Below are 27,642 nucleotides of genomic sequence, written 5' to 3'. Positions count from 1 at the left end.
AAACGAATGGAGCATGTACAACAAATCAGTCCGTTGAGGAAACATTTTCTACAGGAAGATCCATTTAACACCACCTGGATAAGCCTTTTTTTATTATTTCACTAATGTAAAAGTCACAAGTGCTCTATACATTTTTGGTTATTCATGTTTCTTTCATGGTAGCACAAGGCCATCATATATGTTTGATGTGGAGAGCACTGTATCTCTCCTATATATAAAAGTATTTAGAAAAGTAATTTCATTTATACTCTTTACTTCTTTCTATTCCTATGGGATTTGAGGCATTTAGATCAGAACATCAGAGATATCTGGGTATTTCATCCCACCAGTAATGTGCAATAGACTCAAGAATAGCCATGGGCAACATTTGCCGGTTCCTAGTTTCCAGGAGGACTTCCTATTATCACTATGAAGGAATCCAAAGTGATCCTCCACCAGTATTATCACTGCTACTTGTAGTAGTGATTGAAACTCCTTGAGCGCCAGTTGTGTCCCTAATGTTACCTTACATGTACAGTATGTTTTGTCAGCTTTGTCAAGTATGGTGAATTTCTACAAGCAACAATCAAATCACAACAGGTGTTATTGAACTATCCATGTGGAATTCATTTCCATGGCTAATGAATTCCCCATGCTTCAGTGAACTACTGTCATGGATCTTCACCCATGTTGATAGCTCTACCCCAATATGTTTCAAGTGCATACATCTACTTTGGTATAAATGAATAGTTTTAAGTTGCAGTTCAACACAGCTGGAGGGCGATTTGACATCAATGGCTTACACCCTCCATTTCCATTGGGTTTATAAAGCAGTATGCTGCATGAAAACCAAAGGATTATTAATGTATTAAAATTTCCCACACCCCCTTGCTATTTTTATCCATTGTTGTATTTAGGTTGAATTATAGCTCTTTAGCAGCTCAGATATATTTTTGGGCTGCAAAAGATTTGTGCTTTGTGCCATTAAACCATTCATTTACTGATGGCAGCATGCAATTTTCTCTCATCGGGTTTAACCCCATCACCCCCAGAGTAGTTTGCATATGGGGGTTATAATACAAAGCTTGGTTTTTCCCTTCAGCTTCCAGATGTTGCAGTGATGCATGAGCAGTGTAATGTACAATTTTACGCCCGCATGAAACAGTTAAACCATAGGGTAAAACAGAGACAGAAACCAAAAATGCAATTTAACACCCAATTTCAAGCTCATTATCTTTCATTGTCTATTAACTTGGCGATGGTTCAGGAGGTAGCTCATGATAGTTTAAAATGCTGACTGCACAGTTCCAGTGCTCTGCATTACATTGCAAGTCAGTAGAATTGAACACAGGCTTTTAACCTGTCATGAAAAAAAGTAAGAGAGCCCGCCCAGAAGGCTGTCAGCTTTATGATGTGTAGAACCCCTTAGGCCTTGATGGAGAGGGGCCTTGAGAATGCTAGCTGTAATCTGTGTGTTCCTGTACATTACAAGAGAACCATGAGGTGCTAAGACAACATGAAGCCTAAAACTAGACTTGTGAGGGTGGGTGTCTGTTAGGGCAGGTCAGGTAAATAATAGACTCTTTTGTGTGTAAGGTCTGTCATTTATTTATATTCCTTGAAATAGACAATAAAAAATGAAGTTACATTAAAAAAATCTGCAGATTTCCAAGTATGTTTGAGTGGGACCTGCCATACTACTTGCTTCAGCTGATGAAGCTTGAAAGAACAGAACTATTGCTTTATGATTACAGATGTTCTGTTCTGTGTCATCCTTTGAAGTATTCTTCTCTTAAGGCAAACAATATGGCACCTTTGTGTTTAACATGAGAGAGGTAGACTATCTTGTTGGTTGGAATGGAAAACTACTTAGATGTAAGCGGTGTAGATGCTAAGGTTCAAACAGGACATTATGCCATCTCATCTTCACTATCGCCATGCCTCCATGATATCTCCTTGTGGCCTGGATCATTGGGCAGTACATCAGAGTTTTTTAAATCTTGCCCTAACTGACCTCAAAATTTAGCCTTAAGGCCAACCTATCCAACCTTTAGCCTGGACCTCCTAGCTGCATAGGCACTAAAGGAATCTTATTACATTGTCTAAGCGTTTATAGTAATGAATTGGTTGCAAGTGATTCATTCTTTCTATGGACAGTTAGCACAAATTGTGGCTTTAATACACAGCCCTCAAAATCATGTAATTTAAGATACCTACAATTGAAATATGTGTTATTATGGTTACTGCTTGTTTAGTCTCTTATTGTTGGCTTGATCCATGGCGTGGTTGCTTTGTGGCTGTGCAAGACCTAGAGTAAGAGAACAAACCTGGAGAGATAGCAGCTATATATATAGCTCAGCTTTAGTGTAAAACATACTCAACAATTAATATTTTGTTGCCTTCGCAACCCTGTGGTTTTCCCTTTTACATGAGTTAGTCCCCCATTCTATTACATATGGAATTGTGAATGTTTTGATCATCCTTAGTCAATGAATTGAGATATTCTATGCTAGGTTTTTCACAAAGATGGAATACGCAAAAACCTAACACCTCAAGTGGTTGTTTTTTTTTTGTTTGCATCCCCAGCAGTGCTGTCAGGAAAGAAGAGTCATCAAGTTATTGAGAGAGTTTCATTTAATTGTCCATCTGTTGTGTATGACAAGAGGTCTAATGTAAAGTGTACAGCTGGTCTGATTTATATGTTGTTCTATACCTTGTTTCCCATACGGGACATAGAAAGATTACCTTATTTTTAAACACTATACAGGTTTCTGTTCCCTTAAATGCAGATTCAAAATTCAGGAAATATTAAAAGAGAGTTGTATATATGTTTCAATGAAATCTAACATATTAATTATAAGAATACAAACAAAATGTCACCCCTGTAAACACAGCTTGCCCCCAGCAAATATTTAATAGGTTCTATTAAGCCCAACACAAATTGGTTTTGCCTAGAAAAGTTTACAGCTCTCAGGAGGAGGGCAGTTGTGCCTTGTCTTACAACAGATTGTCTGAAATAGTAGTTATAAACCTTCTGTTGTCTCATTCAAATGATATTTTTTTTTCATTCTTGATTTGTTGTAATTATGCGCACTGTAGAACTGTTATTAGCATCAAATAATTATCACTTTTGGGGACATTCTTTTCATACATAGAATATTGTCTTGTTTTTTATTCCAGATAATAGATTTAAATACTAGGAACTCACAAGGATTATTAGTTATTAGACCTATTTTATGGGCTTGATTGGTATTTCTACTACATTATGAACACTGGGGGGCTGATTTATCAAGGGTCGAATTTCGAGGCTTCATAAACCCTCGAATTTGACCCTGGAAGTAAAATCCTTCAAATATCGAATTCGAAGGATTTTAGCGCAAATACTTTGATCGATCGAATAAAAATCGTTCGATCGAACGAATAAAAATCGTTTGATCGATCGAATAAAAATCGTTTGATCGATCGAATAAAAATCGTTTGATCGATCGAATAAAAAAATTTTTATTCGATCAACAAAAACCTTAGAAAAGTGCTGGGGAAGGCTAACATTGAACCTCGGTAGGTTTAAACTACCGAAGTATGTAGTCTAAATATTTTTTAAAGAGACAGTACTTCGACTATCAAATGGTCGAATAGTTGAACGATTTGTAGTTCGAATCGAAGTCGAAGGTCGTAGTAGCCTATTCGATGGTCGAAGTATCCAAAAAAATACTTCGAAATTCGAAGTTTTTTTCATTCGAATCCTTCACTCAAGCTTAGTAAATGTGCCCCTTGGTATTAGGAAATGTTTAAGCAATTCCAGATAAAAAAAAAAAAAAATCAAAATGCCCAGCCCGAAGCCAATGCCAATTATGCCTCAAGAGGGAAAAAATTCCTTCCTGACCCCAATGGCGATCAGAAACATTCCATGGATCGAGCACTTGACATTCATTTAACATGAATAATAACATGCAAACACTGTCATGTTTATACTGTATAAACCACAATATAACAGTACATGCAGTAATACCTCCACATTTTCTTATTAATAGATAATATGGGAACATATTGAAAAACTCCTGACATTTCACAAAATATGCAAAAATAAAAAAGGGGTGGGGGTGGTATGTTTCTACCTGCTCAGAAGATAAGGAAGTGAACAGCTTCTTTCCTTGACATCATATCCCTCTCTTTCTCCACCCCCAGCCCAGCTTTCCTTCGCCTTAACTCATTCCTTCTCACCCACTCACAGCTATATCTGATTCTGCCAATCTTTAAATATAAACCAGTGTAATCTGGCTGCGTTTATAGCTCCAGGGCTTTCCTTTTCATCCTGTTTGCAATTACTTGTCTGTTTATCCCATCAGAGTTGACTTTGTAAAAAAAAAATATATATATATATATATATATATATATATATATATATATATATATATATATATATATATATATATTCTGGTTAGGTAAATAATGCAGAAATTCAAAAAAAGAACCGCACTCTCAGGACTTGCTCCACATGTAGAAAATAATGCAAGTTTATTTCAACGTTTCTGCTCAAGTTTATATATATATATATATGTGAACGCCATTCTATTTTTGTATCCTTGGACAAGCCTGGACACATTAGCAGTCTTTGTATCGTTTGGCCAGAATATGAGCAAACAGCACTTGGGTGCAAATCCTTAAAGGGGAAGGAAACCTAGTTGGCGCAAAAACCCTCCCCCCCTCCCGTGTGTTGCCCACCCTCCCCCCTGGCCTACCCGTCCCGCTGGGCAAATGCCCCTAACTTGTTACTTACCCTTCTGCGCAGGTCCAGTCCAGACAGTTCACAGACGACATCTTCTTCCACGCGATCTTCTTCCTGCTTTGAACGGCGTTTTGGCGCATGCGCAGTAGGAGCATTTCGCCGGTACGGATCTACTGCGCATGCGCCAAAAGTCACGATGTACTTTTGGCGTATGCGCAGTAGATCGTGCCGGCGCATGCGCCGGTCAATGCAGGAAGAAGATCGCGTGGAAGAAGATGTCGTCTGTGAACTCCCTGGACTGGACCTGCGCAGAAGGGTAAGTAACAAGTTAGGGGCATTTGCCCAGCGGGACGGGTAGGCTGGGGAGGAGGGAGGGTGGGCAACAAACGGGAGGGGGGGTGGGGGGTTTGCGCCGACTAGGTTTCCTTCCCCTTTAAAGGGGGTTTACACTGTTAACTATAAGTATGAAGTAGAGAGTGATATAGTTATTTACAGTAGCTTTTTATTCTGCAGCTCTCCAGCAATTTCAGCAGTCCCCAAATTACCCTAGCAACCATGAATAGATTTGATTAAGACCCTGTAATATGAATAAGAGAGGGCCTGAATAGAAAGATAAGAAAATAAAAATTCGACCTAACTCCCAAACAGAATTTGGCTTAATTTACTATAAAAATCTGAACAAAAAATTTACTTGTGGGAAGAGTCTTTACAAATTTGTGCGACAATTCAAATTGCCCGAAAGCATTGATTTTTTTCAAGTTTTAGAGTGAAAACCAGTGTCAAAACCAGTGTTAAACAGTCGAAAACCTTTGAAAATCTTAAAGGTAAACGACATCTTCCAATTGTAAAATGGACATCAGCCATTGACTTTTAGATGACTTTGACAGGTTTAAGCAGCTTTGAAGCATAATAAATCTCAAAAAATTGAGGGTTTTTTCCCCTCTAAAGATTTTTAAGTTTTTTTTACCCCTTAAAAACTTGACCAAAAAAGTAGCAATAAAAATAGATTTGTAGCCTTGCAGAGTATTTATTTTCTAGATGGGGTCAGTGACCCCCATTTGAAAGCTGGAAAGAGTCAGAAGAAGAAGGCAAATAATTAAACAAATATAATAAAGAATAACTAAGGACCGTTTGAAAAGTTGCTTTGAATTGGCTTTGCCATTTAAAAAAACAGTGTGACTTTCTCTAGAAGCAATGTAAAATAACAGCAATTGTGACGTTCACATGGCATAAGATTGCACATACCTTCATAAATTTGTCTTTTATTTCACACAGTTTTTTCTGCAAATTTTGTTTCACGCAGCATTGTAAATATACCCCTACAAGTTAACGTAAAGGTGAACCACCCCTTTAAAGACCCCAGCCTTGCCACTGTAAGATGAGTTAGCAACAGGTTAGGACCAAAATTATAACTCATATTCAGGCATATATTTAGCTTTGAACCTCTGCAGAAAGGGATATAAAAGTAGTTAAGATTTTGAACCCAGTAGATTTTCCTGGCTCCAAGCTGTCAGTAATTATAGGTTTTCTTACAGCACTGTGTGTTCTTTGTGCATACGTTACTGAAGCAAGCACAGCATTTGTTTATTTGTCTCTAAAGTTTTAAAGCAGTACAAGCAAGCAGACAGCACCTAGGTAGATGCCCATACCAGTCAATTATTTGATTTGTTCAACCAGTTTCAGGTATAAAAAATGTGTTCATTGCCACAGGTTATTGCCTGTTTGCAAATTGTCCAGTGTTGGTTACTGAATCCCATTGTCTGTCTGCTTTAGAATATTACAACTTCACTTATAGGTAACTGCAAATGTTTATTCCAGAAAGTGGGTAAAACTGAACTACAACCATAGTCAATCACTTTGAAGCCCTTAGTACAGGTATGGGACCTGTTATCCAGAATGCTCGAGACCTTGGGTTTTCTGGATAAGGGACATTTCCATAATTTGAAAATCATGTAAACATAACATAAAACCAATGGACTGGTTCTGCTTCCAATAAGGATTAAAGGGATTCTGTATGGTATAGTTTCTAAATTGCTTTGTTTACACTGCAAATAATACACTCTTAACATGTAAAATGTAATTCTTAACCAAACAAATGTTTTTTTCTGTTTGGTGGGTAGACAGCCATCTCAGGTCATTTTGCCTGGCATTGCGCTTTCAAAACTTCAGGATGGAACTGCTTTCAGGCAGGCTATTGTTTCTCCTACTCAATGTAACTGAAGGTGTTGCAGTGGGACCTGGATTTTTACTATTGAGTGCTTTTATCTACCAGGGAGCTGTTATCTGGTTACCTTCCCATTGTTCTGCTATTGGGCTGCTGTGGGGGAGAAGGGAGGGGTGATATCACTCCAACTTGCAGTGCAGCAGTAAAGAGTGACTGAAGTCACATGACTGGGGGCATCTGGGAAACTGACAATATGTCTAGCCCCATGTCAGTTTTTAAAACTAAATATAAAAAAATCTGTTTTTTCCATGACAGTATCCCTTTAATTATATCTTACTTGATATCAAATAGGCGGTGCTGTTTTATTATTACAGAAAAAAAGGAAATCATTTTGAAAAATGTGGATTATTGGATTATGGGAGATAGCCTTTCTGTAATTCAGAGCTTTCTGGATAATGGGTTTCCGGATAATGTATCCAATACCTGTACTGTCATTTCTGGAGTATTTTTGTTCTCCCCTTTTTTATTGCTAATAATATTTCATAAAATCAGCCCAAGCACACATTCCCATTCCCAATGTTTTTGCATGTAGAATTTTATACTTTACTAATGTTTCTGCACAAGACAAAGAGGATTCATAGCAGCCTGTCTACTCTCTTTAGGGTGGAACACTGTGGCAGGGGAAGAAGTAATGTTTACAAAAGAAAAACTTAGATACCAAAAGGAGGAGATCAGATAAATAGGGTGGCAGATGGATACACATTTGGTGAGTGAAAAGAACACAAGCATTTATAATTTATGGCATAGGGAATAGGAAGCAGCATGTAAGAGAGACCTTTCAATTGTAAACAGGGAACCAGTGATTTTTTGGAGAAATAGAATCATTGCAAGCATGGCATATTTTCTAGAACATCTTATTGGTTAAGAATGGGTAAGACGATAAACCAACATTGGGCTGTCTTGAGGAAGACAAATGAAATGGGAAAAAAGGCAAATGTCTTATTTATAAGCATTTGTTCTGTTTTCTTATAAATAATTGAATTGCCTCATATTTAATTTGTTTACACAGATTCCCTGCCTTCCCGGCCACCTGCTGTATTATTTATACAACACCTGTGATAAAGAAGGTGACCTAGCTTGCATTTATTAGGTAAAATATATGTAGTGTTTGGACAAAAAAAATACAAGTTGTGCGCTGTAAAAATATACAAGGAAGATTAGTAAAAGGGAACTTTGGAGCTAATTTGTCAAAATGTGTGAATAATCCCCTTCTGTGTAAATGTCACCAGAAGGTGAAGCAGAGTATGGCCAAATATAGGTTGGGCAAGGAGACATAGCATCAATCAACCATTAGATTTGAACCTACAAGTCAGAAAACGAAAAGCAAAGATCTGATTGGTTGCTATGGGCAATTTCACTGGTGATGTTTGTCTCCAATGTTAATAAATATGACTTTTGTCACCCCCACCCAATCCCCAGGTGCACCATTCTGAGCCTTCAGCTATGGGAGGAGATTGACTGAGACCTATGAAAGGAAGGCACCCTGAGAAGTCATTTTAAGACCTTTTGTTACATAACCCATATGAGTTTTAACTGAGATGCATCTAGATTGCTCCCAGATTTACGTAGCAGGAACTTCTAGGCCTTGCTGATTTTTGTTATCCCCACCAATTCCCCTTCACACCTGCGCATGTGGAAATTTCCTTCATCGGGTCTGAGGCACTGGGGATTGGTGTGCAGGAATTTTTAAATCTCCTGTTTGCCCACAGTGCTTCGGAGCCAATGCGGCTGGGCAGCATCCCGCCCAAAAAAATCCTGCCGCCATGGCCCAGTCCTTTGTGGCCTTCCCTCAAATCCAGGCCCAGAAGAGCCCAATCAAGTGGACTACCAGTGTTTCAGCGCTAGTTTAGAAAATATAAGTATTGTCTTTTTTTGGGACGTCCCTGTGCAGTTGATAATAAGACAGGAGATTCTCTGAAGATATTATCTACTAGTTATCATTAAGTTGAATATAAAAATTGAAAATGTACCCACTATTTATTCATGTTTTGTTTTAAATTACTATAACTCGGAATGGCAGGAGCAGTTCCCTCATCAGTAGTACAGACTTTTCTGAACATAAATTGAATTTCTCCATGGACCTTGCTTTCCTGTTTTAGAAGAAGCACCTGTGGACACAGTGGAATAGAAATATGCAAATGTCTTTATGCAGAACGTATGTCCCTGCATCCCTCTGTATCTCTGTGTTCTATGTTGACACAAACCCAATGCAAACCCAATGGCTTATGCAAGCCACCTACAGAACCTTCTAACAATCCCATTTCAATATTAGGATATTATACAAAGCAGATGCTGTTGTCACACACCCCAGTAAAAAGTAACTTTACCCATAGAACCCAATTAGATATTTGCTATCAGCAGTCTAGTGCAGTTATACCACTCATGGAACAGCCAGGTTGTCCTATTAGGCCTATTCCATCTGAAATTCAGGTCACTTACCTTTGAGCGGGATGGTAGCAGTGCTGATAGTATGAATGTGCAACAGCTCCCTATTAGGGATGTCGCGGACTGTTCGCCGGCGAACTTGTTCGCGCGAACATCGGCTGTTCGCGCTCGCCGAATGTTCGCGAACGTCGCGCGACGTTCGCCATTTTGGGTTCGCCTTACCTGGCGCTTTTTTTTGACCTCTCACCCCAGACCAGCAGATACATGGCAGCCAATCAGGAAGCTCTCCCTCCTGGACCACCCCCACACCCCCTGGACCACTCCCCTTCCGTATATAAACTGAAGCCCTGCAGCGTTTTTTCATTCTGCCTGTGTGTGCTTGCAAGAGCTAGTGTAGGGAGAGAGCTGTTACTGATTTCACTGATTTCTTTGAGGGACAGTTGATAGTAAGTTTGCTGGCTAGTAATCTACTTGATACTGCTCTGTATTGGAGGGACAGAAGTCTGCAGGGATTTGAGGTACATTTTAGGGTAGCTTTGCTGGCTAGTAATCTACCTTCTACTGCAGTGCTCTGTATGTAGCTGCCTGCTGTGGGCACTGATCTCTTCTGATCTCATCTGCTGACTGCTGTAATAACCCAATAGTCCTTGTAAGGACTGATTTTATTTTCTTTTTTGTTGTTTTACTTTGCTACTTTAACAGCCAAGTGCTATTAGTCTAGCAGTGTTGGGGAGTGGGACTGGTGTGCTACTGTGCTGCTCCTAGTAGTTCAGCAGCACCAACCCGAGAAAATTTTTTTAATATACATATAATTTTTTTTTATTTTACTTATCTTACTGTTCTTTAAGGTGTCCAGTGCTGTTTGCTGTTCTTCATAGTAGTGCACCAATAGTAGTGCACTTGCAGGCATTATTTGCCCAGTGGCCATCTAGCTGTGTGAGCTTGTTCACATTCTGTCTAAATATCAATAATAATACCGTCTCCAGAAACACCACCTGAGTGACGTTTTTCAAGCAGCAATAATATATTCCGTATCCACCACTGCTGTAGTGTATACGTTGACTTTGCAGGCATTATTTGCCCAGTGTGTTCTTCATTTTCAAACCACTGCCACTTAGCTGTGTGAGCTTTTTCACATTCTGTCTAAATATCAATAATAATACCGTCTCCAGAAACACCACCTGAGTGACGTTTTTCAAGCAGCAATAATATATTCCGTATCCACCACTGCTGTAGTGTATACGTTGACCTTGTAGGCATTATTTGCCCAGTGTGTTCTTCATTTTCAAACCACTGCCACTTAGCTGTGTGAGCTTGTTCACATTCTGTCTAAATATCAATAATAATACCGTCTCCAGAAACACCACCTGAGTTGTTGTTGTTTTTGTTTTAAAAATAATGCCATGCAAAGGCAGACCGCCACGCAGAGGCACTAGGGGCCGTGCTGCTATGCTATCCTGTGGCCCTAGGAAATTGCCCAGTTTTAAAAAGGCAATGACCCTGAACTCCCAAAATGCTGAAGAGGTAGTTGACTGGCTTACACAGCACACCCCATCCTCTACCGTTTCTAACTTTACCACAACATCCTCATCCTCCACTGCTATGGCCACCCCACGTAACACTTCCTCCACCACCGGCGCCCCTTCTTCACTGGAGTCAGAGGAGTTATTTTCACATGAGTTTCTTGAACTGAGTGATGCGCAACCATTATTGGCAGAAGAAGATGAAGGAGATGAGAACACAACAGAGATGGACATAATGAGTGATGACGAGGAGGTCCCCGCTGCTGCTTCCTTCTGTGAGCTGTTAGAAGAAATTGATGCATCTGAGGAGAATGATGATGAGGAGATTGATGTTTTGTGGGTGCCCAGTAGAAGAGAGCAAGAGGAGGATAGTTCAGATGGAGAGACGGAGAGTCAGAGAGGCAGGAGGAGAATAAGACTTAGAAGAAGCAGGGAGGACAGCTCGCAGGGAACAGTAGGGCAACAACATGTATCGGCACCTGTGGTCAGCCGGCCAACGCACCCGCCATTGCCGCCAACGCCGCCAACTTCTACTGTTACCGCCAGATTGCCAGCTTCAAAAAGGTCAGCAGTGTGGGATTTTTTTAATGTGTGAGCCTCTGACAAAAGCGTTGTAATTTGCAATGAGTGCAGTCAGAAACTGAGTCTTGGGAAGCCCAACAGCCACATAGGTACAACTTCTATGCGAAGGCACATGAACGGCAAGCACAAAGCACTTTGGGAGCAACACCTCAAAGGCAACAGGCAAACTAAAAGCCACCCTCCTTTTGGTCCAGCATCTTACTGCTCTACCTCTGCTGTCCTTGACCCGTCTGAACCACCCTCCACTCCGCCTTCCACCTTGACCACCAGTTCCCATTCCCAGTCATCTGCCCCCAGCCAAGTTTCTGTGAGGGTCATGTTTGAGCGTAAGAAGCCAATGTCTGCGAGTCACCCCCTTGCCCGGCGTCTGACAGCTGGCTTGTCTGCACTCTTAGCCCCCCAGCTTTTACCATACCAGCTGGTGGACTCTGAGGCCTTCCGCAAATTTGTAGCAATTGGGACACCGCAGTGGAAGGTACCCAGCCGCAATTTTTTTTCAAAAAAGGGAATACCACACCTGTACCACCATGTGCAGAGCCAAGTCACCGCATCTCTGTCACTTAGTGTTGGGCCAAAGGTCCATATGACTACTGACGCATGGTCCTCCAAGCATGGTCAGGGCAGGTATGTCACCTACACTGCCCACTGGGTGAACTTGGTCATGGCTGGGAAGCAGGAAATGTGTGGCTCAACAACGACAGTGGAGTTGGTGTCACCGCCACGGATTGCACGCGGTTCTGCCACCACCTCTACTCCTCCTTCGCTCTCTACCTCGTCTTCTTCCTCTTCTTCGTCCTCTGCTGCTGGGTCCTCCTCCTCCTCCACACCTGTGCACCCCCAGCTCCCCCTAGGCTATTCGACGTGCCAGGTACGCCGTTGTCATGCTGTCTTGGGGATGACGTGCCTGGAAAGCAAAAACCATACCGGATCTGTACTCCTGTCATCTCTGCAGTCACAGGCCGATCGGTGGCTGACCCCACACCAACTGAAGATCGGAAAAGTGGTGTGTGACAATGGAAGCAATCTGTTGGCAGCACTGAGACTGGGCAATTTAACACATGTGCCCTGCATGGCACATGTTCTGAATTTAATAGTACAACGTTTTGTCTCAAAGTACCCAGGATTCCAGGACGTTCTCAGGCAGTCCAGGAAGGTGTCGGCCCATTTCAGACGTTCCTATACAGCCATGGCACGCCTTGCTGACATTCAGCAGCGGTACAACATGCCAGTCAGGCGTTTGATTTGCGACAGCCAGACTCGCTGGAATTCAACGCTCCTCATGTTGGAACGTCTGCTGCAACAACAAAGAGCCGTCAACGAATACCTGTTTGAACTGGGTGGTAGGACTGGATCTGCAGAGCTGGGGATTTTTTTCCCCCCTTACTGGGTGCTTATGCGCGATGCCTGCAGGCTCATGCGCCCTTTTGAAGAGGTTACAAATATGGTCAGTCGCACCGAAGGCACCATCAGCGACCTAATACCCTTTGCTTTCTTCCTGGAGCGTGCCGTACGACGAGTGACAGATGAGGCTGTAGACCAGCGTGACGAGGAGCAGGAAGCGCACGATTTCTGGTCGGAATCACCAGAACGAACCCAGGCACCTGCTGCAACGCAGGGAGAGGTGTCAGAAGTGGAGTCAGAGGAGGAAGGTGGCTTTGAGGAGGACCAACAGGAGCAGGCTTCCCAGGGGGCTAGTGGTGACCTTTTGGGGACCCCTGGTCTTGTACGTGGCTGGGGGGAGGAGACCGTGGATGATGCAGTCCTTGATAACGAGGAAGCAGAGATGGATACCTCTGCATCCAACCTTGTGAGAATGGGGTCTTTCATGCTGTCATGCCTGTTGAAGGACCCCCGTATCAAGAGGCTTAAGGAGAAGGACCTGTACTGGGTCGCGACTCTACTAGACCCTCGGTACAAGCATAAAGTGGCAGAAATGTTACCAACATACCACAAGTCTGAAAGGATGCTGCATTTACAAACCAGCCTGCAAAACATGTTGTACAATGCTTTTAAGGGTGATGTCACTTCAGGAACTCATCAACATTCCAGGGGCAGAGGTGCCAGTAATCCTGCCACGAGTGCACCTGCAAGGACAAAGCACTTTGGCCACTCTGTAACGTCAGACATGCAAATGTTTTTTTGTCCAAGGCAGCGGCAGAACCCTTCTGGATCCACCAGGTACGCCGTTGTCATGCTGTCTTGGGGATGACGTGCCTGGAAAGCAAAAACCATACCGGATCTGTACTCCTGTCATCTCTGCAGTCACAGGCCGATCGGTGGCTGACCCCACACCAACTGAAGATCGGAAAAGTGGTGTGTGACAATGGAAGCAATCTGTTGGCAGCACTGAGACTGGGCAATTTAACACATGTGCCCTGCATGGCACATGTTCTGAATTTAATAGTACAACGTTTTGTCTCAAAGTACCCAGGATTCCAGGACGTTCTCAGGCAGTCCAGGAAGGTGTCGGCCCATTTCAGACGTTCCTATACAGCCATGGCACGCCTTGCTGACATTCAGCAGCGGTACAACATGCCAGTCAGGCGTTTGATTTGCGACAGCCAGACTTGCTGGAATTCAACGCTCCTCATGTTGGAACGTCTGCTGCAACAACAAAGAGCCGTCAACGAATACCTGTTTGAACTGGGTGGTAGGACTGGATCTGCAGAGCTGGGGATTTTTTTCCCCCGTTACTGGGTGCTTATGCGCGATGCCTGCAGGCTCATGCGCCCTTTTGAAGAGGTTACAAATATGGTCAGTCGCACCGAAGGCACCATCAGCGACCTAATACCCTTTGCTTTCTTCCTGGAGCGTGCCGTACGACGAGTGACAGATGAGGCTGTAGACCAGCGTGACGAGGAGCAGGAAGCGCACGATTTCTGGTCGGAATCACCAGAACGAACCCAGGCACCTGCTGCAACGCAGGGAGAGGTGTCAGAAGTGGAGTCAGAGGAGGAAGGTGGCTTTGAGGAGGACCAACAGGAGCAGGCTTCCCAGGGGGCTAGTGGTGACCTTTTGGGGACCCCTGGTCTTGTACGTGGCTGGGGGGAGGAGACCGTGGATGATGCAGTCCTTGATAACGAGGAAGCAGAGATGGATACCTCTGCATCCAACCTTGTGAGAATGGGGTCTTTCATGCTGTCATGCCTGTTGAAGGACCCCCGTATCAAGAGGCTTAAGGAGAAGGACCTGTACTGGGTCGCGACTCTACTAGACCCTCGGTACAAGCATAAAGTGGCAGAAATGTTACCAACATACCACAAGTCTGAAAGGATGCTGCATTTACAAACCAGCCTGCAAAACATGTTGTACAATGCTTTTAAGGGTGATGTCACTTCAGGAACTCATCAACATTCCAGGGGCAGAGGTGCCAGTAATCCTGCCACGAGTGCACCTGCAAGGACAAAGCACTTTGGCCACTCTGTAACGTCAGACATGCAAATGTTTTTTTGTCCAAGGCAGCGGCAGAACCCTTCTGGATCCACCCTCAAAGAACGCCTCGACCGGCAGGTAGCGGACTACCTGGCATTAACTGCAGATATCGACACTCTGAGGAGCGATGAACCCCTGGACTACTGGGTGCGCAGGCTTGATCTGTGGCCAGAGCTGTCACAATTTGCCATGAACCTCTTGTCTTGCCCCGCCTCAAGTGTCCTCTCAGAAAGGACCTTCAGTGCAGCAGGAGGGATTGTAACTGAGAAGAGAACTCGCCTAGGTCACAAAAGTGTGGATTACCTGACCTTTATTAAAATGAATGAGGGGTGGATCTCGGAGGGTTACTGCACGCCGGAAGACTTGTTCTGAGTTTCTGATTCTGACTCCCCATGCAGCTGTCCTTCTCTGCACGCCTCATGACTCCACATACAGCTGTCCTTTAGCGTCCTCCTCCCTCCACCACCGTTACAAACTAGGGTGCAAACCCTACTGGTTTAATTTGAATCCAGGTAAATCCTGAGTTTTTCTGGCCTCTGTGCTTCAGTGGCTGCGACCAAAAAAAACAGAATATTTTCAGCATTTATATGGCATTTTTTTTCTGGCCTCTGTGCTTCAGTGGCTGTGACAAAAAAATGAATATTTTCAGCATTTATATGGCATATTGTTTCGGCCTCTGTGCTTCAGTGGCTGCGACAAAAATAAATGAATATTTTCAGCATTTATATGGCATATTTTTTCTGGCCTCTGTGCTTCAGTGGCTGCGACCAAAAAAAACTGAATATTTTCAGCATTTATATGGCATATTTTTTCTGGACTCTGTGCTTCAGTGGCTGTGACAAAAAAATGAATATTTTCAGCATTCATATGGCATATTGTTTCGGCCTCTGTGCTTCAGTGGCTGCGACAAAAATAAATGAATATTTTCAGCATTTATATGGCATATTTTTTCTGGCCTCTGTGCTTCAGTGGCTGCGACCAAAAAAAACAGAATATTTTCAGCATTTATATGGCATATTTTTTCTGGCCTCTGTGCTTCAGTGGCTGTGACAAAAAAATGAATATTTTCAGCATTTATATGGCATATTGTTTCGGCCTCTGTGCTTCAGTGGCTGCGACAAAAATAAATGAATATTTTCAGCATTTATATGGCATATTTTTTCTGGCCTCTGTGCTTCAGTGGCTGCGACCAAAAAAAACAGAATATTTTCAGCATTTATATGGCATATTTTTTCTGGCCTCTGTGCTTCAGTGGCTGTGACAAAAAAATTTATATTTTCAGCATTCATATGGCATATTGTTTCGGCCTCTGTGCTTCAGTGGCTGCGACAAAAATAAATGAATATTTTCAGCATTTATATAGCATATTTTTTCTGGCCTCTGTGCTTCAGTGGCTGCGACCAAAAAAAACAGAATATTTTCAGCATTTATATGGCATATTTTTTCTGGCCTCTGTGCTTCAGTGGCTGTGACAAAAAAATGAATATTTTCAGCATTAATATGGCATATTTTTTCTGGCCTCTGTGCTTCAGTGGCTGCGACCAAAAAAACAGAATATTTCAGCATTTATATGGCATATTTTTTCTGGCCTCTGTGCTTCAGTGGCTGCGACCAAAAAAAACAGAATATTTTCAGCATTTATATGGCATATTTTTTCTGGCCTCTGTGCTTCAGTGGCTGCGACCAAAAAAATTGAATATTTTCAGCATTTATATGGCATATTTTTTCTGGCCTCTGTGCTTCAGTGTCTGCGACAAAAAAAAATTATATTGTTAGCATTTATATGGCATATTTCTCCTGGCCTCTGTGCTGCAGTGGCTGCGACAAAAAAAAATTAATATTGTTTGCATTTATATGGCATATTTTTTCTGGCCTCTGTGCTGCAGTGGCTGCGACAAAAAAAAATTAATATTGTTTGCATTTATATGGCATATTTTTTCTGGCCTCTGTGCTGCAGTGGCTGCGACAAAAAAAAATTAATATTGTTTGCATTTACATGGCATATTTTTTCTGGCCTCTGTGCTGCAGTGGCTGCCACAAAAAAAAATTTATATTTTCAGCATTTATATGGCATATTGTTTCTGGACTTCTGGTTCAGTTTTTTTCCCCCGTTACTGGGTGCTTATGCGCGATGCCTGCAGGCTCATGCGCCCTTTTGAAGAGGTTACAAATATGGTCAGTCGCACCGAAGGCACCATCAGCGACCTAATACCCTTTGCTTTCTTCCTGGAGCGTGCCGTACGACGAGTGACAGATGAGGCTGTAGACCAGCGTGACGAGGAGCAGGAAGCGCACGATTTCTGGTCGGAATCACCAGAACGAACCCAGGCACCTGCTGCAACGCAGGGAGAGGTGTCAGAAGTGGAGTCAGAGGAGGAAGGTGGCTTTGAGGAGGACCAACAGGAGCAGGCTTCCCAGGGGGCTAGTGGTGACCTTTTGGGGACCCCTGGTCTTGTACGTGGCTGGGGGGAGGAGACCGTGGATGATGCAGTCCTTGATAACGAGGAAGCAGAGATGGATACCTCTGCATCCAACCTTGTGAGAATGGGGTCTTTCATGCTGTCATGCCTGTTGAAGGACCCCCGTATCAAGAGGCTTAAGGAGAAGGACCTGTACTGGGTCGCGACTCTACTAGACCCTCGGTACAAGCATAAAGTGGCAGAAATGTTACCAACATACCACAAGTCTGAAAGGATGCTGCATTTACAAACCAGCCTGCAAAACATGTTGTACAATGCTTTTAAGGGTGATGTCACTTCAGGAACTCATCAACATTCCAGGGGCAGAGGTGCCAGTAATCCTGCCACGAGTGCACCTGCAAGGACAAAGCACTTTGGCCACTCTGTAACGTCAGACATGCAAATGTTTTTTTGTCCAAGGCAGCGGCAGAACCCTTCTGGATCCACCCTCAAAGAACGCCTCGACCGGCAGGTAGCGGACTACCTGGCATTAACTGCAGATATCGACACTCTGAGGAGCGATGAACCCCTGGACTACTGGGTGCGCAGGCTTGATCTGTGGCCAGAGCTGTCACAATTTGCCATGAACCTCTTGTCTTGCCCCGCCTCAAGTGTCCTCTCAGAAAGGACCTTCAGTGCAGCAGGAGGGATTGTAACTGAGAAGAGAACTCGCCTAGGTCACAAAAGTGTGGATTACCTGACCTTTATTAAAATGAATGAGGGGTGGATCTCGGAGGGTTACTGCACGCCGGAAGACTTGTTCTGAGTTTCTGATTCTGACTCCCCATGCAGCTGTCCTTCTCTGCACGCCTCATGACTCCACATACAGCTGTCCTTTAGCGTCCTCCTCCCTCCACCACCGTTACAAACTAGGGTGCAAACCCTACTGGTTTAATTTGAATCCAGGTAAATCCTGAGTTTTTCTGGCCTCTGTGCTTCAGTGGCTGCGACCAAAAAAAACAGAATATTTTCAGCATTTATATGGCATTTTTTTTCTGGCCTCTGTGCTTCAGTGGCTGTGACAAAAAAATGAATATTTTCAGCATTTATATGGCATATTGTTTCGGCCTCTGTGCTTCAGTGGCTGCGACAAAAATAAATGAATATTTTCAGCATTTATATGGCATATTTTTTCTGGCCTCTGTGCTTCAGTGGCTGCGACCAAAAAAAACTGAATATTTTCAGCATTTATATGGCATATTTTTTCTGGACTCTGTGCTTCAGTGGCTGTGACAAAAAAATGAATATTTTCAGCATTCATATGGCATATTGTTTCGGCCTCTGTGCTTCAGTGGCTGCGACAAAAATAAATGAATATTTTCAGCATTTATATGGCATATTTTTTCTGGCCTCTGTGCTTCAGTGGCTGCGACCAAAAAAAACAGAATATTTTCAGCATTTATATGGCATATTTTTTCTGGCCTCTGTGCTTCAGTGGCTGTGACAAAAAAATGAATATTTTCAGCATTTATATGGCATATTGTTTCGGCCTCTGTGCTTCAGTGGCTGCGACAAAAATAAATGAATATTTTCAGCATTTATATGGCATATTTTTTCTGGCCTCTGTGCTTCAGTGGCTGCGACCAAAAAAAACAGAATATTTTCAGCATTTATATGGCATATTTTTTCTGGCCTCTGTGCTTCAGTGGCTGTGACAAAAAAATTTATATTTTCAGCATTCATATGGCATATTGTTTCGGCCTCTGTGCTTCAGTGGCTGCGACAAAAATAAATGAATATTTTCAGCATTTATATAGCATATTTTTTCTGGCCTCTGTGCTTCAGTGGCTGCGACCAAAAAAAACAGAATATTTTCAGCATTTATATGGCATATTTTTTCTGGCCTCTGTGCTTCAGTGGCTGTGACAAAAAAATGAATATTTTCAGCATTAATATGGCATATTTTTTCTGGCCTCTGTGCTTCAGTGGCTGCGACCAAAAAAAACAGAATATTTTCAGCATTTATATGGCATATTTTTTCTGGCCTCTGTGCTTCAGTGGCTGCGACCAAAAAAAAACAGAATATTTTCAGCATTTATATGGCATATTTTTTCTGGCCTCTGTGCTTCAGTGGCTGCGACCAAAAAAATTGAATATTTTCAGCATTTATATGGCATATTTTTTCTGGCCTCTGTGCTTCAGTGTCTGCGACAAAAAAAAATTATATTGTTAGCATTTATATGGCATATTTCTCCTGGCCTCTGTGCTGCAGTGGCTGCGACAAAAAAAAATTAATATTGTTTGCATTTATATGGCATATTTTTTCTGGCCTCTGTGCTGCAGTGGCTGCGACAAAAAAAAATTAATATTGTTTGCATTTATATGGCATATTTTTTCTGGCCTCTGTGCTGCAGTGGCTGCGACAAAAAAAAATTAATATTGTTTGCATTTACATGGCATATTTTTTCTGGCCTCTGTGCTGCAGTGGCTGCCACAAAAAAAAATTTATATTTTCAGCATTTATATGGCATATTGTTTCTGGACTTCTGGTTCAGTGGCTGCGACAAAAAAAACATAATTTTTCAGGAAAGTACACATGCCTAATTTTTCAGGGTTCTGCAACAGTGGCAAAATCGCATCTTTTATGGTCACCGCAGGTGATCAATAAAGTAGACCAAAACTGGGCCCACACTGCAGAATCAGTGTTTTTTGGTTCACTTCACTGTACATTGAATTACCTCTGCCTGACCGTGCACGTGCGCACAAGCACGGTGACTGCTAAACACACCACTACAGAAATATTGCCACCAACAGGACGAACATCCTGGAGGTGAGAAGCAACTAGTAATTAAAAACTATTATTTGCTCACTTGACGGTATCATTCATTAAAGCTCTTTGCGTCTTTTTGCGTTGCAGTAAGCACCGCGTTTCGTCTTTGCGTGTGAACAGGCTGTAACCTTTACACGACTTGATTGGCATGTAGACGCCGGACGTTTTAAAGCATTTTATTACACAGGTTTAAAAATGTAGTGTGATTTCTGCCCTTTAGAGCACAAAACGCAGTGCTGTGTCAACAATGGATTTTTTAGAAACATTTTTGCCCTTGATCCCCCTCTGGCATGGCACTGTCCAGGTCGTTGCACCCTTTAAACAACTTTAAAATCATTTTTCTGGCCAGAAATGTCTTTTCTAGCTTTTAAAATTCGCCTTCCCATTGAAGTCTATGGGGTTCGCGACGTTCGCGAACCGTTCGCATTTTTGACGCAAGTTCGTGAATATGTTCGCGAACTTTTTTTCCGACGTTCGCTACATCCCTACTCCCTATTGATTCCATTTTCAAATAGCCTGGGCTGCAGGAGGAACATCTACATTTCTCAGTAGGAAGATACTGCTATCACCAATGATATGTGATGATATCATTATACAAAGTTCTTTTAAGGATATAAAGTACATTATAGTAGTGGTTATTCAGGGCTGATGTGTACAGGTGTGGGATCTTTTATCTAGAATACTAAAACCTGGACTTTTCTGGATAAGGATTATTCATAAATTAGGAACACATTTCTTAATCTACTAGAATACATTTTAACACACTACAAACCCTAATGTAATTGTTTTGATAAAATATGAGTATACTGTATACTGGGTTAGTTCATCGCTTACAGGGCATTGTTTTATTATTACAAAATAGCAACTGCAAGAATTAATAACTGTATATTTATTCAGTACCCTCCTAGGATCACATAGTAGTTTAGTCTATATCTTATATATAACAATATATGTATGTACTTTTAGCTGAAAGAGCGTGGAAATGTCCCTGACCTTGGATCAGTAAATTGCTCTCATTTCCTTGTCAGCATTATAATAACAGAGTATGCAATTACTGTCTCACTGTTAGCCAGTGCTACATGCTGCTTTGGGGACCTCCTAAAGCTTAAAGGGTTAATTGTCAAGGTCAGTGTTAAGGCAGGGCTGGCAGAGCATTAGTCCTGGGTCCCAGCCCAAAGAGAGAGTGAGAGTGAGGCCAGTGTTAGAGTGTGCCCTTTCTTAAAGTACAAATTATATGTTATTACTACAATAAGTAGAGTTAATTTACCATTAAGAGATACCTAACCTAATCGCAGGATCTGGTGAAAGGAGTTCTACATTTGGGGTACGATCAAGTAGAGGTGGGTGGCAGGGGATGCCTCTAATGTGCCCGCTCTGCCCTAGAACTTCTTTGGATATCCCCTGTCGGCGCCATATTGTAAAAGCCCTAAACTTTGGTGAAATCTCCCCCTTCTTGTGGTCTCTTAAGGGCAGAGACACGCGGTCAGATTCGGGGAGATTAGTCGCCCGACGACAAATCTCCTCTTCTTCAGGGCGGCTAATCTCCCCGAACTGGCTTCCCCTGCCTTCCTGCTGGGCGAATAATCTCCCTGATTCTGACTGTGTGTCTCTGCCCTAAATATATATACTGGTTTGGATACTCCGTACCTTGACTGTACTGGAGAACTATAACTTAAACACTAATGGGGGAATGTAAGAAAAGTCGGTAATGGGAAAAATATTCGCAATGCGAAAAGCTATGCCTTTGTGAAAAAATTTTACCTTTGCGCAAATTTAATATAGCTTTTGCAAACCTGGAAAATGTTTAGCGACCACTTCCGACAGTGGAAGAAGGTTTGCGAATTATATTGTTAGCTCCAGTTCACAGTGAATGTAATAAAACTATTTACTAAAAAAGTTTTCTCCAAAACATTACGACACCTTCACGCAACTCTTAAAAGTGGGCAATGCTCAATTAAAATTTGCAATGTAATAACAGTTAAAGGAACAGTATTACATTGCGAAATGAGACTTTTTATTCTTATTTGTGCTAATTGTTTTGCACTTTTATTACATTCCCCCATTTGTCTTTTGGAAATCTCTTTTTGGATTTTTTTTTTCTTGTTGGAGACTGCTAATGAATTTTTTCTTCCAAAGGGAGGTTATGAATTATTTTGTTGCCAAAATATGAAATAAATGACAATTATTTTTATCTTTATGAATACATGTTAATTGCTTTGGGGTCGTGGCTGGCCAGTTTTTTAATTACCCTCCGGTGTGCCACCAAAAAGGAATTCTGGAAGTTGTAGTTCAGCTGGAAGGGCGCTAGTTGGTAAACTCTGAATTATTCACTGTACTAGTAGCCTGTTAACATGAGCATTTTTTGTGTACAGTAGGAGTATGTCAGAATGCTGGTTGAATATCTCTGGGGCCACAATCTTCTTATAATGATCTTTACAGGAGATGGCCCAGTACTATTGTCACAACAGAATTGTCAATGCAATTCAATCCTTGATAAATACAATCTGAATGTCATGTAATAGTTAATGTTCTTCCCTTTCTTCCTTCTGCAGGGAGAAACTGAACGCTTTTCTTGGGCAGCACTACGTGGTGAATTCAGGTCTCTGCTCGATGCCGAACCAAGGGAAGATTTGTGACAGATGGGGCTAAGTCACAAACTTGCAGCCTAAGGCAGAATTTGTAGAACTTTCCAGATCATGCCCATATTTACCTGATCAGAGAGAAAAGAAAATCAGCAGAGGAAGCCGAGCCTGGCTGCTTGTCATAGCTGACACAAAGCCATCTGCCACAAACCTGTGGCGGCTTCAAAACTACAGTCCCTGCCACCTCCCTAATTCAAATTAAATACAGATTCCCTGAGACGGTTACACATGTCCTCAGAATCACATGCAGGAGACTGTTCAAAAAAAATATGTGGCCTGTTGTATAACCGCACTCATGTATCCCATATGTAGTGCCACATTGAATTTCCGGTTGGATCTGTTTTTATCCTTTGTACTGGATGACATGGTGCCTGAATTCTTTCTTTTCGCCGACGCGATGGCAGCCAAGCTGAAGATTCAAACGTTCACACTTGGCTGGATTTCTACCTAGGTTGCCAGGTTATCATCCGAGCCTTATTGTGTCCTCAAAGGGCCACAGGGCCTGAAAGGAGGATCAGAGTGCTACTGGGCTAATTGGGCAGCCAGCCATGACTTGTTTGCAGGCAAAGGGCTGCTCTAGCACTTTTTTTTTCTCTCTCTTGCAAATTAATGACTCCCTGGCACAGAGGTTTTTGGCCAGGGTAGGTCTGGCAGGTATTCCCATGATTCACAGAGTTACATTTGCATTTAATTAATCTTAAAGAAAGCTGCAAGATAAACAGCTGTAATTCAAACGAACAGGGGAAATCCGTTAGTCGGTGCCCTCTCTCACGCAGGGTGAGCAAGCAGATAGCAAGCAGGCAGATATTCTGGAGAGCCAGGCCAGTGCTGCATCTGGGATCTCTGCATTTCAATTCCTTACTAGAGAATCACTCAACGGCCTAATGTTTACCTGCCAATTTCTTTGCAGTGTCCTTAATGTTTTAAAGATTGTGTACTTCTTCAATAAAAAAATAATTTCATTCTTGTATTTGCTGTTATATCTAAGAAATTAAATTAATGTACAAGTATGGGATCCATTATCCAGAAACCAGTTATCCAGAAAGCTCTGAATTACGGAAATGCCGCCTACCGTAGACTCTATTATACTCAAATAATCCAATAATTTCCTTTTTCTCTGTAATGATAAAACAGTACCTTGTACTTGATCCAAACTAAGATATAATGAATCCTTATTGGAAGCAAAACCAGCCTATTGGGTTTATTTAATGTTTACATAATTTTTTAGTAGACTTAAGGTATGAAGATCCAAATTACAGAAAGATCCATTACTTGGAAAACCCCACGTCCCAAGTATTCTGGACAACAGGTCCTATATCTGTATATAAGGGTCGGTACTGCACTGAGATGTTCAGAGCTCTGGATTTTTTTCTATATTTTCACAGTAATATTTATAGCTTTGTTACTTGCACTGACTTGCAATACCATTTTCCACCAGCTATGTCCAGGGTTAAATCTTCTCCTTAGGCTGCAGCAGAGCAGTGCCACTGAGTGCCACTCCAATGAGACATTCTTTATTTTTAGAAGCTGTGTACTTCAGGTATTGTACTGTACTGTAGGTCTCATAGAAAAAGTATACTTTCCTTTTAAACATATATCAGTGGTGCCTGATGCTTACAGTATGTAACTGTTTAAATGCGCACAGGAATAAAAATGAAACTGGTTATAGAAAGAGAGGTGATTGGTGTGACTGGACTATACCTACCCTGTACGTCTGTCCCTTTTATATCAATTGCATACTCATTTGTAGATACCGTATTATATACTGCAAGATCTTTCCTCCTAGAAACAAATGCAGACAATGCAGAAAGGTGTAGACTTCCCTTAAAGTGCTTTAAGTTGGCCATACATGAGCCAATAAAAACTGTTGATAGGCCAAGTCGGCAATTTATTGTCCTATGTGTGGGACCCTCCAACGGGCTTCCCCAATCAATGCCTGGCTGAAAGTCGGGCAGATGTCGATCGGGGAGGTTTAAAAATCCCTTCAATCATGGCCGTATCTGGTCATTGATCTGGTTCTGCGATCCGACCACCCATAGTGCATACATTATGATCCAATCGTTGGGCCCTAGGGCCCATGATCAGATCAGCCTGATATTGCCCACCGCAGTGTGGCCATATTTCGCCAAATGAGTGGATCCCTATGTGTATTGCCACCTTTAGAGTGCAGAGCAAATTCATTTGTAATACCCCACACTCCTGATACAGTGGTATATTATAGAAACCTGTCAAACCTAGTATAACAGTTTGCCCCACTTTTGTGCCTATATTTCTAATGTCTATAACCGTTTAGACAAAGGAGAAGTCATTTATGACAATGGCAGTGTCTTGCACCACAGTCGTTCTCACATTTCAAACATGGGGTCAAAAAGTTGTGCTCGTGCTGGGAGTGATGAGTTGGGCAGCATGTCCTTTAGAATACACAGTTTAAGGGCAGTCCTTCCTTACGTCTAAGGCAGCAGAGACTTTCCCACACTGGGCCACTGTGTGCAGCAGGGCCAGAGCTACATTACACATTCAAATGTGACAGGCAATGGCTGGTTTAGAGGTGCATCATTCCCCTTAAAACTGTTACAATTGAAAAGAACCCTATAATAATCTGTAATCCAATTGCCTGTTCGGTATTGTTTAATCAAGGAGGTAGTCTGTGCCCCTCTCCCTTTGAAGTTGTGTTTGCCTAATGATGTCATTCAATCAAGTACCAGGGGAAAAAAAACGTTAAATGTAATTCATTACGTTTTGCTGTTTTTACTTTTAAAAATGGAAATAAAAGAAACTTTTTTTTTGCAAATATGAAGCCATAGAATGAAGGGATACACATGTTGTAAAGCTAATTAAGCATTGTTGTTTTGGGAGTGGGAAACATTCTTTATGATATAAAGACAGGGACACCACATCTTCAGGCAAAAAACACAGGTTTATTCACAAGACTTTTTCCCAACATAAAGTCACAACATACAGTTCATTGGTGCTTCAGCTTCACACATTCAAAAACTTTCCCCCACACTGGGTGGCTGTCAAGCCTGGGTTATCGAGTCCAGATGTGAGGAGGCAAGGAGTGGCCAACAGTCCCAGATTTAGCCAGAAGCGGGGTACCAAGGAGTAAGCAGAAGAATCGTCAGGAGCAGGCCGAGGTCGAGGCAGGCAGAGTTCGTGCGTAACCGAAAACAAGCCGGGTCGGGGGCAGGCAGATAGCAAGCGAGGTCCAATAACAGGCAAGGGGTCAAGCAGGTAGAAGTCAATCAGAAGTCCGAGGAAACAAGCCGAAGGTCAAACCGAAATCAGGAATCAAGTCACATCAAGGAGCTAGTATTATAACCAAGCAAGGATCCTTTTCCAGAGCGTCTTTTTAAGGAAATGTCTTGGCGCCAAACGTGAAGACGCCAGCGTCATCACGCCGCACGCCATTGCGTCAGCGGCCGTTTTGTCGCGCGACAGTTTTCGACGCGCTCGCGTCCGCGTCCATGTTGACGCTCGTGCGCGAATGGACCTTACAGTGGCTTCCCAGAATCTCACTAAGCCCTTTTGACTTTCCCCTCCTTGGACACAAATTCACCAGTTTCTGGCCTGGCTCACCTTCTGGCAGCACCTCAATCACTTTAGGGCTAGTCCACACGGGGAGATAGCGACGCGTTTGCGGTCGCGGCGACAAAGCGCCGCGACAGTCGCCGCGACCGGCGCAGGCGACAGTTTTGTGTGGGCGCCTATGTAAAAACGCCTGTGCTAACCACACGAGGCGATGCGCTTTTCAACAGTCGCCTGAAAAAGCCTGGCGAGGCATTTTCAGGCGACTGTTGAAAATCGCATCGCCTTGTGTGGTTAGCACAGGCGTTTTTACATAGGCGCCCATACAAAACTGTCGCCTGCGCCGGTCGCGGCGACTGTCGCGGCGCTTTGTCGCCGCGACCGCAAACGCGTCGCTATCTCCCCGTGTGGACTAGCCCTTAGACTCAATCGCCTGGTCAAGTTTCCCTCTGCTCCTTGCAGCTCCTCTGGGAGATCATAACACAGACAGGTAGCCTTCCTGCTGTGCTCCTGCTCAGAGAGACCTTCCTAACACTTAACTATGATTAAATAATTCCCACAAGACAGCCTTCCTCTGAAAAGTGAGCTCCAACATGTGAACTGGACCACTGGAATGGATTGAATGTTCCATCCAGAACTATAGCTTCCAGGGCCAGGCAACAAAATCCTTTAAACAGAGAAACCATTCCCTGTTTAGTATCATCTCCCTTGCAGCGTTCATCTCCTATTGGGGAAAAAACTCAAATTTTTACCCATTCCTTTGGTCATTCTACCACAATATATACATACACCACAAAGATGAACATTACTGTAATTAGTTCAACACTGGGCACAAGTACCTGAAATCTGTTTTAGGGCAAAGTAATGCATTCCACGGCTCTTAAAAAATGAAAGGGCAACCTGCCGATTTATTTGTAATTGTTCTGGTTTATTTTTATGACCTAGACCTAGTCCAATACTTTGCCTGCGTACCCCCTATTTAAAAATATAAGGATAACAGAACATTGAGAAGTGCCATACACAGTTCTTGCTTTGCCTACAAAAATGGTCAAATTATTTGCATATAGTTTTGATATTCTTTACTGCTTTAAGAAACACCTCTAGCATCTTTAGAAGAAGCACCTTTAGTGTCACTTTTTGATGACCAAATACTGGTATCGGCCTTTACTATGGCATGTTTTTGAAGATGCTTGAGTACAGGAACCCATTCACTATTTTTAGGCATTAAACCTTTCTCATGATGACCTGTAAAAACAGCATTTGGTAGTTATATAGAGGAGTATATCTGCTTTACTACCATCAACCCCATATTTCTCTAAGCTTTTTTCCTCCCTGATAACATCCTCAGCTTTCTTAGATCACAGCTATGTTCTCTGGCGTGTGCTTAAACTTGGC

General features: G+C 42.4%; 1 protein-coding gene across 3 annotated transcripts in view; it reads left to right on the top strand.

Annotated features, from left to right (window-relative positions):
• Positions 1 to 23,684, top strand: part of gtdc1.S (glycosyltransferase like domain containing 1 S homeolog) — a 151,447-nt gene extending 127,763 nt beyond the window's left edge. For all 3 annotated transcript variants that reach the window (XM_018237592.2, XM_018237591.2, NM_001096040.1), the window contains 1 exon segment: positions 22,633 to 23,684. In XM_018237592.2, the coding sequence (XP_018093081.1) occupies positions 22,633 to 22,716 (84 nt within the window). In that variant the 3' untranslated portion in view covers positions 22,717 to 23,684.
• Positions 23,685 to 27,642: the final 3,958 nt, after the last annotated feature.

The sequence above is a fragment of the Xenopus laevis genome, chromosome 9_10S (genome assembly GCF_017654675.1).
Source record: "Xenopus laevis strain J_2021 chromosome 9_10S, Xenopus_laevis_v10.1, whole genome shotgun sequence".
Classification (NCBI taxonomy): Eukaryota; Metazoa; Chordata; class Amphibia; order Anura; family Pipidae; genus Xenopus; species Xenopus laevis.
Note: the sequence above shows the minus strand (reverse complement) of the source record. Positions and strands in the feature narration are given on the sequence as shown.